This window comes from Hypanus sabinus, chromosome 3 (genome assembly GCF_030144855.1).
Source record: "Hypanus sabinus isolate sHypSab1 chromosome 3, sHypSab1.hap1, whole genome shotgun sequence".
NCBI classification, from domain to species: domain Eukaryota; kingdom Metazoa; phylum Chordata; class Chondrichthyes; order Myliobatiformes; family Dasyatidae; genus Hypanus; species Hypanus sabinus.
The window spans coordinates 77240586-77258034 of record NC_082708.1 but is presented as its reverse complement, the minus strand read 5'-3'; the positions used below and the strand labels follow the sequence as shown (position 1 = coordinate 77258034).

The window sequence follows — 17449 nt, the reverse complement described above, 5'->3', positions numbered from 1 at the left end:
TTGAATAACTGATTCCTTATTGGCTAGAAGTGATGTTTGCCTGTTGTAATTTTAAAAATAAGTAGTTTAAGTGTGGAAGAATTATTCTTCAAATCTTGTCGGCCTTATTTTGCACAGTCCATTATGTCACGTTGATCCTTAACCCTTATGCTACAGAATGCTTACCATAATGTGTTTGCTATGTAAGCTGGCACCATACTCTGAGAGTCACTGATACTGCATGATTCATCCCATTGTGAAATATTTAGATAAATGGCTTCCTCTGTCACTTAGAGCAAGGTTTATACGTCAAGGGTGTTATATATTTAGAACAAGTCACTGGAGTACTACTAGAATTTGTAGGAAACATGATTTGGACCAATAATTTTTTTCTGATTATTAGTCTCTTAGTGTGTTCTTATATTTTATGCCGCTGAGTAATGTCTATTCTGGCAGCTACTAAAAAAAATTGAGGTCAATTTGTGCCTGTTCTCTGCACTACTTCCAGAGGCTGATAGTTTTGTCTGTGTTTTGCCAATCAATATTTCTGATTATGGCTTCTTGTGTCCCATGCTATATTGTGCTGAGTATGTAATTTAGTATTTATATGTATTTTGATTTTAATACAACTTTTGCAGGCCTTAAAGCGAATGGTATTGGCTACAGTGTTCATTTCATTCGGCGAGCACTTGAAAACACAGCTATGAAGATTGATGATATTGAAATATTTGCACAGGGACATGGTGTAATTCAGGTACGTTTGTAATCTTTCTTTATTCTTTAAATTTGGTTATGATGTTGGAGTGATTTGAAGAAATCAACTCTTGTTAGTGGTGTATTAGTTAATGTCTGGATATGGAATCATTGTTAAGATCTAACAATTTATTGTTAGAAGCAAGGTAATGTAGTTACATCTCTTCGAAAGCATTGTGCCTTAACGCATAATTTAGCAATGTTTGTGACATAACACACACATTGCTGAATCGTGTGATGTGGCACATTTTGATTTTTACCTGTATTGTAATTGCAACTTCTGCATAGTTTTACAAATTAAAATTATTTGCCTTATTCTATATTTTCAAAGAGATGGCTACAGAGATGGTGGACACCTTAGCTGTGGTCCTTCCAAAATTCCCCACGCATTGAAATGATCTCAGCACATTGAAAAACATTACAAGTGTAACCCTCTCACTGGGCTTGTAACAAACTCCGTCTAATGGCCACACAACTCTGCATCACGTGGGTAACGGTGAGAAGGCCACCTTCAGTAAGCAACACACATCTGGGGTTGGTATGATTCGGGTTCAACCAACCAGGAAAGTTGGAATGTTCTGATGAGGGAACGAAAATTGTGGTGAATGTTGTGTAAATACAGTCCCATGCAAAGCCATCATTTGCCAGGAAATAACAGATTGTACACTGGCATACAATTACAGTGGAAGTATAGCAATATTCCAACTTCAACAGTTAACAGAAAAAGAAATACAAGATCTCTTTACAGTTAAACCAGTCTAAATGTGCACATAAATGTTGGAGCTAATTTCTGTAGTATTTGGGTGCATTGCTTTACTCACAGCTCTGAACCCCCATCATCAGCCACAGATCAAACTTCCCTCGAAGAACATCACAATCAAACTGGCTAACTCAGAAGTATTTGCACTTCCGCCTTGACTCCATTCATCTGCACAAAGCTCTACTTACAATAGGGTCTCCCCTTCAGGTGGGATTCTCCAAGCATCTTCACGTGCTCTCTCTCCACACCTCCTCACAAAGCTAAAACTCAAAACCAGATCCAGGAGAGAGATCAGTTGGGTGGGACGAGCAGACAAGGGAGTCGCATAGAGCAGGAAAGCAGGGGAGTGGGGTGGGAAATGGGTTTAGTGGTAAAATGCTGGGCAGACATTATGGAGAAAAATGTGCTGAATATGAAGGCTCATTGTTAGGTAAGGACAAGGAAAACCTATCGGTTATGGTGGGAGGATGGATGAGAGTAGATGTGTGGAAAATGGAGAAAATTTGTGTTTTAGAAACCTCATTCTTGGTAAAAGGAAGCTGTCTCAAATGTTCTGGAATGGAAAGCTTCATCCTGAGAACAGGTGTGTGGTAGTTACTGAGAAACCGAAAGAACAGAATAGTGTGTTTGCAAGTCACAGAGTAAGAACAGGTATAGTCAAAATAACTGAAAGTCAATTGGTTTTAAAAAGGTATCAGTAGACAGTCTGTTGCCAAAGATGGAGACAGATCAAGATCATAGGGAGCTGTCAGCAGTGGACCAAGTAAATTTGAATACAATAGCATAGCCATTCAAGAAAATAGGAAGAAAAAGGCCTATGTCTATTAGTCTGATAATATTTTGGTAGAAACATACTGGAATCCATTGTTAAGTGACAGCAATATACATGGAAAAGATTCATTCAGGTTTCTGCAAAACTTAAGAGCACTGGTGTGAGAGTAATATTCTAGCGTGAATAGTGGATTGGTTACTTGGGGAAATGAGTAGGGATAAATGGATTATTTTCAGTTCAGTGAACTGTAACAAACGGGTACCTCAAGAATCAGTGGTCTCTTTAACTATGATATGTACTAAGGCCAGCATTTAATGCCCTTTTCTTAATTGTTGTTGGGAAGGTGATGGGTGAGCTATCTTGAATTGCAGCAGTCATCCTGGTATGACACTCCATGGTGCTGCTGAGGAGAGAGTTTCAGGATTTAGACCCAGGAGTGGTGTTATTGCTGTGACTTTACTTGACTTTTTTTGGAGTAGAGTCTGAGGTTTGGAAGCTTGGATCAGAAGTGTGTTTTGAGGGTGGTAAATAATGCAGTCACTGTTTGGTGGTAGAGAAAAGACTGAATGTTGGTTGATGTGGTGCCTATCAAATGGTCTGCTTTCCCTTGAATTCTGTCAAGTGTCTTTAAAGTTGTTGGCACTACACTCATCCTGGTATGTTCTGCAGTTTTATTATGGATCATCTTTATTCACCAGATACATTTCATGTATTAGGAATTTGCCAAGGTGTGTTGGTCAGAGCATGACATGCAACAAAAAACAAAAGCATTCAACAATTATAAAGAATTATATAAAGTTAGTGGTTAAAGTCCAGATATGGAATAAAATGTGCATAAATACAGAATTATCAGTATTTACAATGTAAGCAGCATTATAAAAGTGGTTTGCAGTGCTTACAGTGCAGTGACAGGGGTAATAAGGGGGGGAAGTCTGGCTAGAATGTTGATCAGATTAACTGCCTGGGGGGAGAAGGGAGGTTTTGTTTTCGTAGCTGTATAGCACTTTCTAGAAGGGAGCATTAGAAGAGGCAGTTTGCTGGGTGGGTGGAGTCGGCAATGGTTTTGTTCTGCTCGCTTCTTTGTCCTGTACACACAAAAGTCTTGCAGTGATGGTATTAATGAGTCAGTGATTTTTTTTCTCTCTGCTGACCTGACTGTTTGCTTGTATGTCGTGAGAGGATCCTGCACCAAACCAGGCAGTAATGATTGATCTGAGAATGCTCTCTATGATGGCAATGCAGAAATGTACCAGTATGTTCTGGAAAAGACTGAATTTTACCAGCTGCTGCAAGAAGTACATCCTCTGCCGAGTGTTTTTGTTAATGAAGAAGACGCAGTTCTCTCATCTGAGGTCCTGTGAAATAATGAGGCCCATGAACCTGAATGTTGAAATGGTCCTAACTAGAGTTGCTGATGATGAATAGCTGCAGAGGAGATACATTTCTCCTGAAGTCAATATGCATCTCCACTGATTTGAGGACATTCAGCTGCGAGTTGTTGTGATTGCCCTGGGATACTAGCTTGTTTATTTCGTGGTGGTATTTGGATTTATTACCTCTGGCCATCAGTTCAATGACAGTGGTGTCCTCCGCAAACTTTATCAGCTTGATTGATGGATCTCGGGTGACAATCATTGGTGTAAAGAGAAAATAGGAGAGGGGAGAGAATTTGTGAACCTTGTAGAATTTTCTCCTTTTCTGCATAAATATGACCTACAATGTGATCAGATCTTCACGCAAGTACTAAAACTAGATAAAGAGAACCCAATTAAGTAAATAACACAAAAACGTTATATTTGTTCATTTATTTATTGAGAAAATGATCCAGATGAGACTAGGGTTGTGTAAACTGTTTGGTTTCATGATTATTAATACATTTTTGGTACCCCAGGTCACATTCCAGATCCTGCAGTTGCTAAAGTTTCTCAGTAATACGACCACTTGGCTGTACTTCTACTCCCAGCATATAGGCAGAGACTAAAGCCCACAGTGCCAGTAGTGAGGACCAAGAAAGTATGGTCAGGGGAGGCAGAGGAGTACTTATAGGACTGCTTAGAGACATTGGACTGAACAATATTCAGTGATACATCTTCAGATATAAATGAATTGCTCTGGATTTTCAGCTTCTGCAGAATCTCTTGTGTTTATGAATGCGCTGTTTGTCGCCAACTTCAAGATCTGTGTGGATGATCCAGGACTATACAAGAAGCCCATGTGTGACCTATGGAAGGCTATTTTAAGAGCAAATAAACAAATCTGTTTGACGTTAAAGACAGAATCAGATGCACATCAGCTCTGGCAGGGTTTGCAGACCATTACTTCCTACAAGGTGAAACCTAATGTGAATGGTTGTGCTGCTTCAGTCCCAGATGAGCTCAACCCCTTTTATGCATGCTTTAAAAGGGAGAAGAAAATTATACCTGTGTGAATTGCTGCAATATCAGCAATATCAGAACATCTTTCAAGAGGGTGAACACTCGTAAAGTGTTAGGTCTGTTACATCCGTAGCCCCCTCCTTTGTGAGAATCGCAAGATCACTGTTGGGTTGGGTCAAGGGGCCCAGGAAATGAGAAAAGAGACGTGCAGGCTAGCTCGTTTCCCCGGCGATTAAAGCTACGGGACATGGCCATTGTCTCTTGGAGACCAATTTGTGGATTGAGCTACTATACTACGTGAACGCCCTCAGGCAAAGTGGGCTGGTTGAGGGAGAGAGTGCACACCCACAAACTGATTGACCTACGACCCTGCGAGTCAGGATAAAAGAAGGTCTGTAGGAACAGTCCCTCAGACGCACCAGAAGAAACGTTAAGCGACCACGTAACAGCAGGAGGTCATCTGAAGGAAGTCACGTCCGTTCAATTCCGTGGCTGGAACCACAGAAAACAGCTTGTAGCTGACAATGGGAGAATCCGCTCCCCTGACTCAACGGATTGGCATCATAAAAGACCCGGGCAAGTTTAAACCGCATCGCTCTTAAACCCAACAACGCTGCAGCTTGAACGAACTGCTAGTGACTGTTATCTTTCCATCGGACAATACATTATCCCCTAGACAACAATAGAGCTATTTCTTATTGGTTATTATTATACCCGCGCTTTAGATTTAGCATTGACGACGTATATTATCTGTATGTTGGCATTAATCTTATTTTTGTGCCCTTTGTCAATAAATACTTTTAAAAATAGTACCATCAGACTTCAACGGACCTCTCTATCTTTGCTGGTAAGTGATCCAGTTACGGGATTTTGTAACAGGTCCTAATGGTGTACCTGTGCCAACCAACTGGAGGGTGTGTTCAAGAAGGTCTTCACTCTCTCACTTCTGCAGTCGTAGATTCCCACCTGTTTCAAAAGGGTGACGATCATACCAGTGCCCAAGAAAAGCAGATGAGCTACCTTAATGACTATCACCCAGTTGCACTCACATTTACTGTGATGAAGTGCTTTGAGGGCTTGGTCATGGTCAGAATAAACTCCTTCCTAAGCAAGGACCTGGACCTGCAGCAGTTTGCCTATCACCACAATAGGTCTACAAGCAGACGCAGTCTCATTGGCTCTCCTCTCGGCCTTGGATCACCTGGACAATAGCAATACCTATGTCAGCTGCTATTTATTGATTACAGCTCACAATTGAACACAATCTTGCCCTCAGTTCTAATCAACAAGCTCCAAAACCTGGGCCTCGGTACCTCCTCCTATAACTGGATCCTTAACTTCATCAGGAGGTGTGTGGATCGGAAATAATTTTCCCTTCTTGCTAACACTCAGCACTAGCACACCTCAAGGATACGTGCTTGGCCCACTGTTCTACTCTCTCTGTGTGGCTAGGCACAACTCAAACACAGTATATAAATTGCCAGTGACACAGCTGTTGCTGGCAGAATTTCAGATGGAGACGAGGAGGTGTGCGGGAGTGAGATAGATCAGCTGGTTGAGTGGTGTCTCAACAGCAACCTTGCAGTCAACATCAGAAATACCAAGGAATTAATTATGGACTACAGGAGGAAGAAGTCAAGGGAATGTGCACCAGTGCTCATCAGGAAACCAGAGAGAAAAGGATGCGCAGTTTCAATTTCCTGGCTGTCAACATCTCTAAGGATCTGTCCTGGGTTGAACATACTGATGCAGCTACAAATAAGGCACGACAGTGGCTATATTTCATTCGGAGTTCGAAAAGACTTGATATGTAGCTTAAGACACTTGCAAATTTCTACTGATGCACTGCGGAGGGTGTTCTAACTGGTTACATCACCGTCTGATATGGAGGAGCCACTGCACAGGATCGGAAAAGGCTACAGCAAGTTGTAAACCAAGCTAGTTCCATCCGGGCACTCACCTCATTAGCATCAATGACAATTCAAAAGATGATGCCTTTAAAAGGTAGCAATCATCATTACTGACCTCCATTCCCCAGGACGTGGCCTCGTCAAATTGCAGGACACTGAAGCCACACACTCAACTTTTCAGGAACAGCTTCTTCCCCTCCACCATCAGATTTCTAAATAGACATTGAACCTATTTTCACATGTTCTTTGTCTTTTTATGCTACTTATTTTTATATGTTGTTTTATAGTAATTTATAGTTTTTTAATATTATTATCTTTTACAATGCACTGCTGCCAAAAATGACAAATTTCACAACATATGTCAGTGATTATAAGTCTGATTGTGATAATACTTTTATAAGTTTTCAAATTTGACATATGAAATTTATTTCTGCTTTCTTAATAGGTTGATAAAGCATATGATTACCTCATACAAAACTCATCCATGCCCAGTAGTAATTTGGGTTTTAATGTTGTTGTTGGCAATCAACGGGGCATTTATCTCCGTGATCCACACCACGTAGCTTCACCTTCAGACCATGCAATATCAATAGAACCGGTCTTCCCAGAACATGCAGGTGAGAACAGTTTGCTGCTCACATGTTATTTCTAGTCAGTGTATTACATTCATAGAGCATTAAGTTTCATAGTTGAAATTCTGCAAAGCATCAATATTGTGAAACAGAACATGAATTTAGTTCCACTAGGCACTTTAAACTGCCTTACAGCCGATGATATTGTACTGCCATTGTTAGAAAGTAAGATAGATCATTGCAACTGGTGTTCTGTCCCCATGTGATTTCTAAATTTTCTTTCATGTTTGTGATAGTTGATCAATAAAATGTTGGTTGGGACACTGAATCCTACTCTTTGAGGATGCCTTGCATCCAAATGTGAAGGCAACAGGTCCTCCAATACAATTGTGGTAGTCATTTCTTGACTATCAGTAAACCTATTGATCAATTTTTTAAGTTGATTGTAATTCCTAACTACCTTTCTTGTCAGGTGTTCATGATAATGTTTCTCATGGCTGCTTTAGACTGATACTGGGCAGCTGAAACTGTATATTTGTGTATGTGTGTTTATTTTTGTAACATACTTTCACAACCACCTTTGTCTTTTCATATTAAGGATTAACTTATTTACAAAGCTTGCTCTGTTATTCAACCAGCTCACAAGCAATAATTCTTCTCCCTATTTTTTTTTGCTTCCTTATAACAAGTGTTTAGCTTTTGACACAGTCTTAAATAATCAACTGTGGTAATGCATTAAACAACCTTACAGATCTCTGATGGACAGCACGTTGTTATTGCAGGTAATGTTCCTGTTTCACACTTAAGACAAACTGGATTGGTTATGACTTGTGTTATCTGTAACAAGTTTGTATTAACTGATAGCACAATGGTCTTCTTGGCCTCTGTCCTGTCATCATTCAACATATCTATCTCATCCACAAAGTATCATTTTTATATTTGTTGAGCATAATTTTACTTTCCAAAATAGGTGTCTTCTGCGAATCATCTTGCCTTCTAGATAAATGAACATATTTTCCTCTTCATATATATCAAACTGATTAGTTTGGAAAAGATCTGGTTACCTTTGTCTTTTTCGAAGATGAGTGATCATTTTTCAATGCTGGAGTACCTCACTGCTTGAGCTCAGTGGTTCAATGAGACAGCTTACCATCTTGTGAATAAACTATGTAAATAGAGCCTTGAAATATTGTTACAGCTGTTTCTTCCTCTTCCTAATTCCCCTGAGTTCTTTTTTGGCTTCTTTATAATCCTCAAGTGTTCTGTTTGATTCTAGTTTCCTAAGCTTTAAATATTTTTCCATTTTCTTTGTGTCTAAATTCATCATTTCTCTTCACATCCAAGGTTCTTTTTCTCTTGTCCTTCATTATGTCCCCTCTGTGTGCAGCTGTGATAATGTCCCTGATTAATAGTAAAATTCCCCATCTCTTTTACCTCCCTCTATCTTTTCTAGAACATCAGTACCCTGGAACATTAAGCACCCATTCCTGTCCCTCTCTCAACCAAGTCTCTATAATGGACACAGTATTGCAGATCCATGTACTACTGATCCATGCTCGTAAGTTCACTCATAGCATTAAAACACGCACGCTTCAAAGTATCTGACCTTTTTATCAATTACTTTGCTCCTGCCTACTTTTATTGTCCTTGACATCTACATTCCCCTCCATCCCTCCATTTTCTGACCTGGTGCTCTGGTTCCCATCTCCTCTACCAAACTAGTTTAGACCTTCCCCACTTGTACTGGAAAACCTCCTGGTTAAGATATTGGTTTCCCTCCAATTCAGATACAAATCGTCCCTCCTGTACAGGTCAACCCTGCCCCAGAAACCTGAAGCCCACTCTCCTGCATCAGTTCCTTAGCCATTCATTCATCTGTACTGTTATCCTATTCCTGCCCTGACTAGCACGTGGCACCAGAAATAATTCAAAGTTTGCTACCATGTAGGTCCTGCTCTTCAGCCTCTTTGCTTACTCCTTATACCCACTGTGCAGGGCCTCTTCCCCTTTTCTGTCTATGTCATTGGTGCCATTGTGAACCACAACCTCTGGCTGTTCATCCTCCCCTTCAGAATATATTGCAGCACTCTGAGACATACTGGACCCTAACACTTGATGCCTTTCGCAGCCACAGAATCTCAGTCCATCCTCATAACTGTCAAATCTCCTATCACTATTGCCTTGCCTGACCTTACCCTTCATTGCTGAGCCTCAGAGTTGTCCAAAGTGCCAATGTCCTGGCTGCTGCTGTGCTCTGATGGGTGAATCCCTTGACCATTCCCCCCCCCCCACCCAAGCAGTATCCAAAGGGGTATACTTGTTACTGGGGGGAGCTGGCCACAGGGGAACCTTGCACTGGCTGCTTAATGTCCTTACTTCCCCTTGTGATCACCCATCTAGTATCTGAGTGACCACCACCTCAGGTTAAGTGTCATCTATGAGGTTTTCAGTCTCCTGAATGGTTCATGATGATATTTAAAGTTCAAAGTAAATTTATTATCAAAGTACATGTATATCACCAGAATCAACCCTGAGATTCATTTTCTTGCAGGCATACTCATTCATAATAGAATAACAACCATAGTGGGATCAATGAAAGACCACACCAACTTGGGCTTCAATCAGTGTGCAAAAGACAACAAACTGCAATTTCAAAAATAAAGAAATAATAAATAAGCAATAAATATCAATAACATGAGGAGAAGAAGAGTCCTTAAAAGTGACTCCATAGGTTGTGGCAAGTGAATATATCCCTTTTGGTTCCAGAGACTGATGGTTGGGGGTAATAACCATTTCTGAACCTGGTAGTGTGAGTCCTGAGGCTCCTGGACCACCTTCCTGATGACAGCAGCAAGAAGGGAGCAAGAGTTGGACGGTGGGGTCCCTGATGATGGATGCTGCCTTCCTGCAACAATGCTCTGTGCAGATGTGCTCCATGAGCTTTACCCATGATGGATTAGGCCATATCCACTATTTTTTATAAGGTTTTCCATTCTACACTGGGCTGTAATGCAGCCAGTCAATATATTCTCCACCTCACATATATAGAAGTCTGTCAGAGTTTTAGATGTCACGTCGAATCTGCGCAAATTCCTAAGGAAGTAGAAATGTTACCATGCTCTCTTCATAATTGTACTTGCATGCTAGGCCCAGGGCAGGTCCTCTGAGACAATAACAGCGAAGAATTTAAAGTTGCTGATCCTCTCCTGATTGGCTCATGGACCTCTTGTTTCCACCTCCTGAAGTCAATAATCAGCTCTTTGGTCTTGCTGATAATTGAGTAAGAGGTTGTTGGTATAACGCCACTCAAGCCAAATTTTGAATATCCTATATGATTTATCACTACTTTTGATTCGGCCCACAACTATGGTGGTGTCAGCAAACTTGAATACGGTATTGGAGCTATGCTTAGCCACGCAGTTATAAGTGTAAGGCAAGTAGAGTTAGGGGACTAAGCACACAGCCTTGTGGTGCAACTGTGCCGATGGAGATCATGGAGGAGATGTTGTTGCCAATCCAAACTGACAGGATGCAATTACACAAGGAGGTATTGAGGCCATAGTCTTGAAGCTTATTGATTAGTTTTAAGGCAATGATGGTAGTATATAACTGAGTTGTAGTCGATAAAGTGCATCCTGCTTTTTGTGCATCTTTGCTCTTCTTTGTAAATGTGCTTTACGTATCTTTGTTTTTGATAGAAAACTCTGAGCGGATATCTCTGCAACTTCACTTAGCACTAACCTGTAATGCTTCTTGGATTCAATGCCCTAGTCACTTGGAGTTGATGAATCAATGTAGACATATAACTATACGAGTGAATCCCTCTGGCCTTCGAGAAGGGGCGCACTTTACTGAGGTATCCTTTGCAAACTAAATTTATAATAAATTATATGAGTTACTTTTGATTATGCAAAAGGAAAACAGATTAATCTTGAAAAGAGCCTTTATTTCTTGTATCATACACAAAAGGAACTCAGCATGCCAGGTAGCATCTATGGAAAAGAATAAATAGTTGGCATTTCAGGCCAAGACCTGCCCTGATAAAGGGTCTTGGGCTGAAATGTTGACTATTTACTCTTTTTCATAGATGCTGTCTGGTCTGCTGGGTTCTTCAAGCATTTTGTGTTTGTTATTTGGATTCCCAGCATCTACAAATTTTTTTGTCTTTATTTCTTGTATGTTTTTCATTCAATTATTTTTCACTTAATTGCCAATGTTTAACTGATACTACTGTGTCATTCTGTCCCTCTTCACTAGCATTCATTTTCAGTTCACTTTTTGTTACCAGTGTGATTTCACTTCTAATTGATTGTTTTAATATATCATTTGTTGATAAGGTTTATGTCATTGCTTTGATGATTTTTAAAGTTGTTTCAGTCTCCTGGGGTATCTTAACCATGTCACTTTGTGTTTTTGCTGGTGTTAGTCCATTTTTACATTTGTACATGGTTTTCAGTATCATGGACACATGCTGTCTGTTGCAGGCCATTGTTGGGTCTGTTTTTTTTTAAATATCCGGGGGCCTGAGCAATTTAGCAAACAGAGTTTTCTGAAATTATTCAAAAGAATGTATCTCTAGTTGAAGGTTGTCATTATTATTGTCTACCTCTAAATTTGTCCAAATTTCATTAGGCTGTATTAGATGAAAATTTCTGATGAAATGGTCTGTTTATTGTAAAAATCAGAAGTCTTGAATTCTAAAAATAAAATTTGGTTTTGCTGATGTAAGTAATTGATTCTTGTATTATCAATTAATTCCCTTCAGACAATAACAGTTAATCACTGCATTGCATTTAGGAGCCTTGGGGAAGACTATTGGCTAATGCAATACAAAGTATATGAAAGTGATAAGTGTTTTCAAGGTCCAATTATTAACCAATTTTGTGTTGAGGGCCTTCTACAAAAATATGGAATATTTAAGCATTTGTCTTGTCCAAATACTACTATATTTGTTTATTGTAAAACTCAGATTCCCATTTAAGGAATTAGGTTAATCGTAATAAAGCCCAACATAGTTCTGAGTCATTAACAGTAGGATTAGCTTTCAGTTAATTCACTGATTTCTGCATATTTTGTTGGAAAACGTTGCACTGTGTGTGTGTGTGTGTGTGTGTGTGTGAGAGAGAGAGTGAGAGAGTCAGTGATATTCTCACTGCGAATTGGAGACTATATTTGTAACATTTTAAGGTACTATATGTAACACTGCATAGTTAGTTTTTCACTAGCAAATATGGTTATTTGTTCATTTATTGCAGATCAGTGGATATGATACCACAGCCCCTGATGCTGGGCCTTTGTTTAGAGTTCCAATAACAGTTATCATGCCCTCAAGGTTAGTAAACTTGTTTATCAATTAATTAACTGTTGTTACGGCCTTCATATTATCTTGAATTCATACCCTTCTGATTCAGGCAGAATAATTGATCTGATCTGTAACTTGGAGACAGAATTGACCGAATGTTTGCAAACAGGAATTGAAGAACAAATTACAAACTGTAACATTCTCATCCTGTCAACTTTCAGCTATGTAAATATAATACTTGCCTTGAATAGACAAGCTGTTTTAATGGCTGTCCACCAAATCACCAGAATACATATACTGTTGTATTGCAATATAGTCTTTCATTCAAATTTATACAGTGGGGAGTTAAACAAAATATAATAAATAAATGTGTCAGACCTCTGAGGTAGCTCTTGGACCTCGAGCACACTTATTTTTCAGTAGTTAACTTAACCTATTTAATCAAGATTTCATAGTTAACAGTAGCTGAAACCCATAAAATATTAATAGGTCACATTTTCAGAATCTTGCGTTATATTTATATAAATTGTTTTACACAAACTACATTTCATTCATCATACTTTTCAAGTAAAAGCTTTATGTATCCTCCAGAGCTGAAATTTGCAAGATTCATAATTGTCATGTGAGTCATCTGAACGGCTTACAACTGAAGTAAATACTGTGAAATCTGTAAGTGCTGTAAATTTAAGGGATCTGAAAGATCTTGGTGCAGGTGATGTTATTTTGAAAATAGTCAGCAAAGCTGCCATTTCTCCTTCAGGACACTTTTATAGCCTCTGTTGCTTGGTGTTCTAACTCCATGATATCTGACCTGGATCTCATGATAGCTATGAATGCTAACAGATCAACTTTTTCATTGCATTGTTCTAACAGACTGTAATTCATTCAGCACAAACTTAAGCCTTTTTTCTGGTTGCCTGCATTGTGCCAGGAAGTGCCTGTAAGATGGTGGGCTGTCCATTCCTTTCTACTCCACTGTTTTATCAAGTTCTGACTGCTATCTGTCAGTGTTAAAATTATTTCTGATTGAAGCCTTTTAAAATTGTGTAATCTATAAATTAATTGCTGTTTTCAGTTGTGTTCACTTGACCTCTCTGCCTGACCTTCCCGTCAACTCTTTTATCTTCACTGCCTTTCACTGAACTGTTCTTTTCCAAATTAATTTACTGTAGTTGCTCAATTGCACCTGTGTTAGCTTGCTCCCAAAAGCTTTGCATGCATCAAATTATTTCCTACTTCTTGTTTTGTTCCCTTCATTTTATCTTCAGCATCAACAACAAAAGGCCCCACAAATATTTTTGGATCAACATAAACAAAACACTGAAGGATCTCAGCAGTCAGGTAGCAGGTATAGAGGGAAGTGAATATCAATGATGAATATCGGGCCTTTCATCAGTACTGGAAGAGGAAAAGGCTGAAGCCAGAATAAAAGGGGAGCAGGTGGGGGAGGAGCACCAGCTGGTAGATGCTGGGTGAATCCAGGCACGTGAGGAAAGGCTGGAGAGTGGGACAGAGGGTAAAACAGGAATAACATGATAGCTGACAGGCAAAAGCTGAAGGAGGAGGAATCTGATCGGGGACACTATACCATGGAATAAAGAGGAGGGGGGGCAGAGAGAGGGAAAGTGATGGGCTGTTCATGAGGGGAGAGAGGGGAAAACAAAAGGGCAACAGGGACCCGGGGAAAAGGAAAAATGGGGCTGAGCAATCAGAAAGGAGTGGGTTGAAGTTAAAAGTAGCAGGGGTCGGTCTGGAGACAGCCAGTGCTGAAATATTTTTGTTAATGTCTCACTCCCTTTTCCAGTAATGACTTCTACCTATACTAGCACCTGTTTTCAATCCCTTATAGTCATGCATGCTTTCTCCCTTTTTATTCAATTCATTTATTCAATCTTAAAGTTCTGCTAAAATTACAAACACTCCCCTGCCTCTTCCTGAATTCTTGGTTGCAGATTACATGAAGCCTCGGGTTATGATCTTGTGTACACAGATGTTCACTTTAAACCTGGCCAGATCAGACGGCACTTTATTGAAGTACCTTGGGGAGCTACTTGGACTGGTAAGGGCACTTTATTTTGAAAAGTTTTTTTTTAATCCTTCTCAAAAACCAATGGATTTTGTTGTTTGTGCTTTTAAAGTATTTTCACCAGCTTGTAATTTTGGTGTATGACATGTGCTGACATTTGTATAAATGTTCTTATTTGTTGATGAGAATGGAATAAACTTCTCATCATTACATAGGCCAGTTCACCAATATTTTCAGTAAAGCATTATTAGCAAGAATTTGCAATGAAGATTGATCTGTGGGCTTGGTGTTTAGTTCATATTTTTCAGCTGACCAGGGTTAGTGGTCAAGCCTTAAAAGAAGCTGGTATGGAATGCTAGTAAAATAAAATGGACCAAAGATGTATTTTCAATATGACCATGTTGATTATAAATTTAAGTTGCTTTCACCCTTGGCATGTAGATAATTAAAACAGCTGGGAAGATACTCCAATCTTGTGCAACCCACATCATTTTGTGTGTAAGAATTGTGAAGGGGCGGTGATTGCCATCTTTGTTTAGAAAGCCTGAGTAATATGTACTCAGTTTTTTCAGTGGCACTGTGTCAAAATTTTAATCTGCAGAATCAGGAGACCAACGATGCCATGAAAAAGTGTTCAGCCCCACAGTTATTTTCACTTTTTACTCTCACTTTCTGAATTTAAAATATATTGAAGTAGGGTTATTTTGAGCTAATCTACAAAACATTGTGCATCATGTCAAATCAAAAGAAAAAAATTCCAAAACCTGTCATTAATTTTTTAAAAAATCAAAAACTGAAATTGTGAGGCTAAAAAAAGTATTCAACCCCTTTGTAATTACTATGCCAACTTTCCTCAGGTGTAATATACTGTATTATCCAACCAACTCACCCAGTTTGTTATTGTAGAAAATTGGAGGATCACCTATTTTCAATAAGTAAATATCTCCTCTTTCTAAGGTCCAACAGTATGGTAGATTTTCCGCAGACCAAACCAAAATGTAGAAAAAAGAACATTCACAAAAAGTCACGGAAATGAAAGTAGAGAAGCACAAATCTGGGGAAGGGTGAAAGACCATCTCAAAGGCACTCAATGTACTTCGGAGCTCAGAGCAGTCCATTGTGAAAAAGTGGAAAAACAATATATAAGTGAGGCTACTGTGATGCCAACATTCATTCTGACTGTGCTTCTGAAGTTAGTGGCTGCAACTGGTGATGAAGTCCATGGCTTCAAAATCTCTTAAGGTCTTGCACAGAAAGGATATCTTGCTCAGAAAGAGTGCCAAGGAAGAAGCCCTGGCGATATTTATTTTAAAAAAAAAGCATATCCTTGCTTGTAAAAACTTTGTAAAGCATCGCTTAAAATATACTGTAAAGATGTGGAAGAAGGTCTTGCGATCAGGTGAGATTATCGTGGAACTTTTTCATCTCAACACCAAGTGGTACGTGTGGCATAAATCTAATACTGAGCATCAGCCAGTAACACCATCCCTACTGTAAAGTATGGTGGAGGTAGCATCATTCTGTAGGGATGCTCTTCAGCAGTAGGCACTGGGAATCTGTTCAGGATTGATGGGAAAATGAATGCTGCTAAATACAGTGAGGTCCTGGATTAAAAACCTGCTGGCCTCTGCCAGGAAGCATGAACTGGGGAGAAAGTTAGTCTTTCAGCAGGGCAATGACCCAAAGCACACTGCCAGAACAACCATGGAGTGGCTTCAAATGAAGAAATTTGATGTCCTTGAGTGCCCAGTCAGAATCCTGACCTTAACCCGATTGAATGTCTCTGGCATGACCTCAAGATTGCTGTCCACTGCTGCTCCCCAAATAACGTGGCACATCTTGAACAACTTTGCAAGGAGAAATGAGTAAATCTTGCACTATCGTGTTGTGCAAAGTTAGTAGAGGCTTATCCAAAAATATTGGCTGTAATAGCTGCGAAAGGTGGTTCAACTAAGTACTGAGGAAAGGGGGATGAGTTGGGAGCTAAGGGCTCAAGAAGACGAAGAAAGGGGGAATGAATACTTTTGAACTACTGATATTTCAGATTTTGAATTTTTAGTTTTCATGTTTTACAATTTTTACCTGTTTTTTTTGGGGGTTCTACTGTGCAAGAAGAAGCATGTGATTCACAAGTAAAAGATCTCAGTTTAATTAATCAGAATCCCTGATTGTAATATTCATTTATATGAACAAATGATTAGGGCTGAATACATTTTCAAGGCACTGTATGTGAGCTCGCAAACCAGCATTGGCATCGGTGTAGGAAAGATTCTGAAGTTTTCATTGTTTTTTAATGCTTCCTCATTACCCATGTCATTCTACTTTTCCAACCAGATTTGGTTATGACCACAGAGGCTGAGTGGTATACCTGCAAGATACTGTACATACAAAAAGCGTCTTTGTCAGTGCTCTCAACGTGCATTGCCATCATTTAAATACAGAGTGCAGTGCCATTGCTTATTTCTATTTCTCTATTCTTTTAATTTCTTCTTACAGAGGTCACTATTTCTTCACTTTCACCTGATGTATCCTCAAAGTTTGTCCTTCATGCAGTGCAACTGGAAAAACAAAAAGCTTATCGCACTAATGAGTTCTATAAATTCACATCACTTTTAGAGAAAGGATCATGTTGTGAAGCATTTCCAGTTTTGGTGAGCATAAACCTAATAACATAAAAGCATTTCAATAACTTTTGCTTTAAACTCTTGAAAATTAATTTTGAAACTTGACCTTTTTTACTGTTGTTAGAATGGTAAAACGCTGGAATTTTGCATTGCCCGGTGGTGGGCCAATCTTGGTGACGTCAATATCAACTATACCATTTCCTTCCATGGAATCCTTTGTACTCCCTCCCAACTGCACATTGTAAGTTCTTATTTTTCATTTTACATATGAATACTTCAGTTTTCATTAACTGAACCCAATCCCTAGAGCTAAATTTTAATTAAAATGATATACAGTTTGAGGGCAGTTAAAAATTAAGCAATATGTATATTTTAA

At 39.2% G+C, this 17449-nt stretch overlaps 1 protein-coding gene across 3 annotated transcripts in view; it reads left to right on the top strand.

Annotated features, from left to right (window-relative positions):
* Window positions 1-17449, top strand: part of tpp2 (tripeptidyl peptidase 2) — a 112414-nt gene that overhangs the window by 38928 nt on the left and 56037 nt on the right. For all 3 annotated transcript variants that reach the window (XR_009511222.1, XM_059964730.1, XM_059964729.1), the window contains exons 12-18: window positions 618-733; window positions 6995-7166; window positions 10820-10977; window positions 12377-12453; window positions 14376-14482; window positions 16946-17100; window positions 17198-17314. Coding sequence is in view for 2 of the 3 variants with exons in the window: in XM_059964730.1 (XP_059820713.1) it covers window positions 618-733; window positions 6995-7166; window positions 10820-10977; window positions 12377-12453; window positions 14376-14482; window positions 16946-17100; window positions 17198-17314 (902 nt within the window). In the remaining variant the exon portion in view is untranslated. The remainder of the gene's footprint in view (window positions 1-617; window positions 734-6994; window positions 7167-10819; window positions 10978-12376; window positions 12454-14375; window positions 14483-16945; window positions 17101-17197; window positions 17315-17449) is intronic.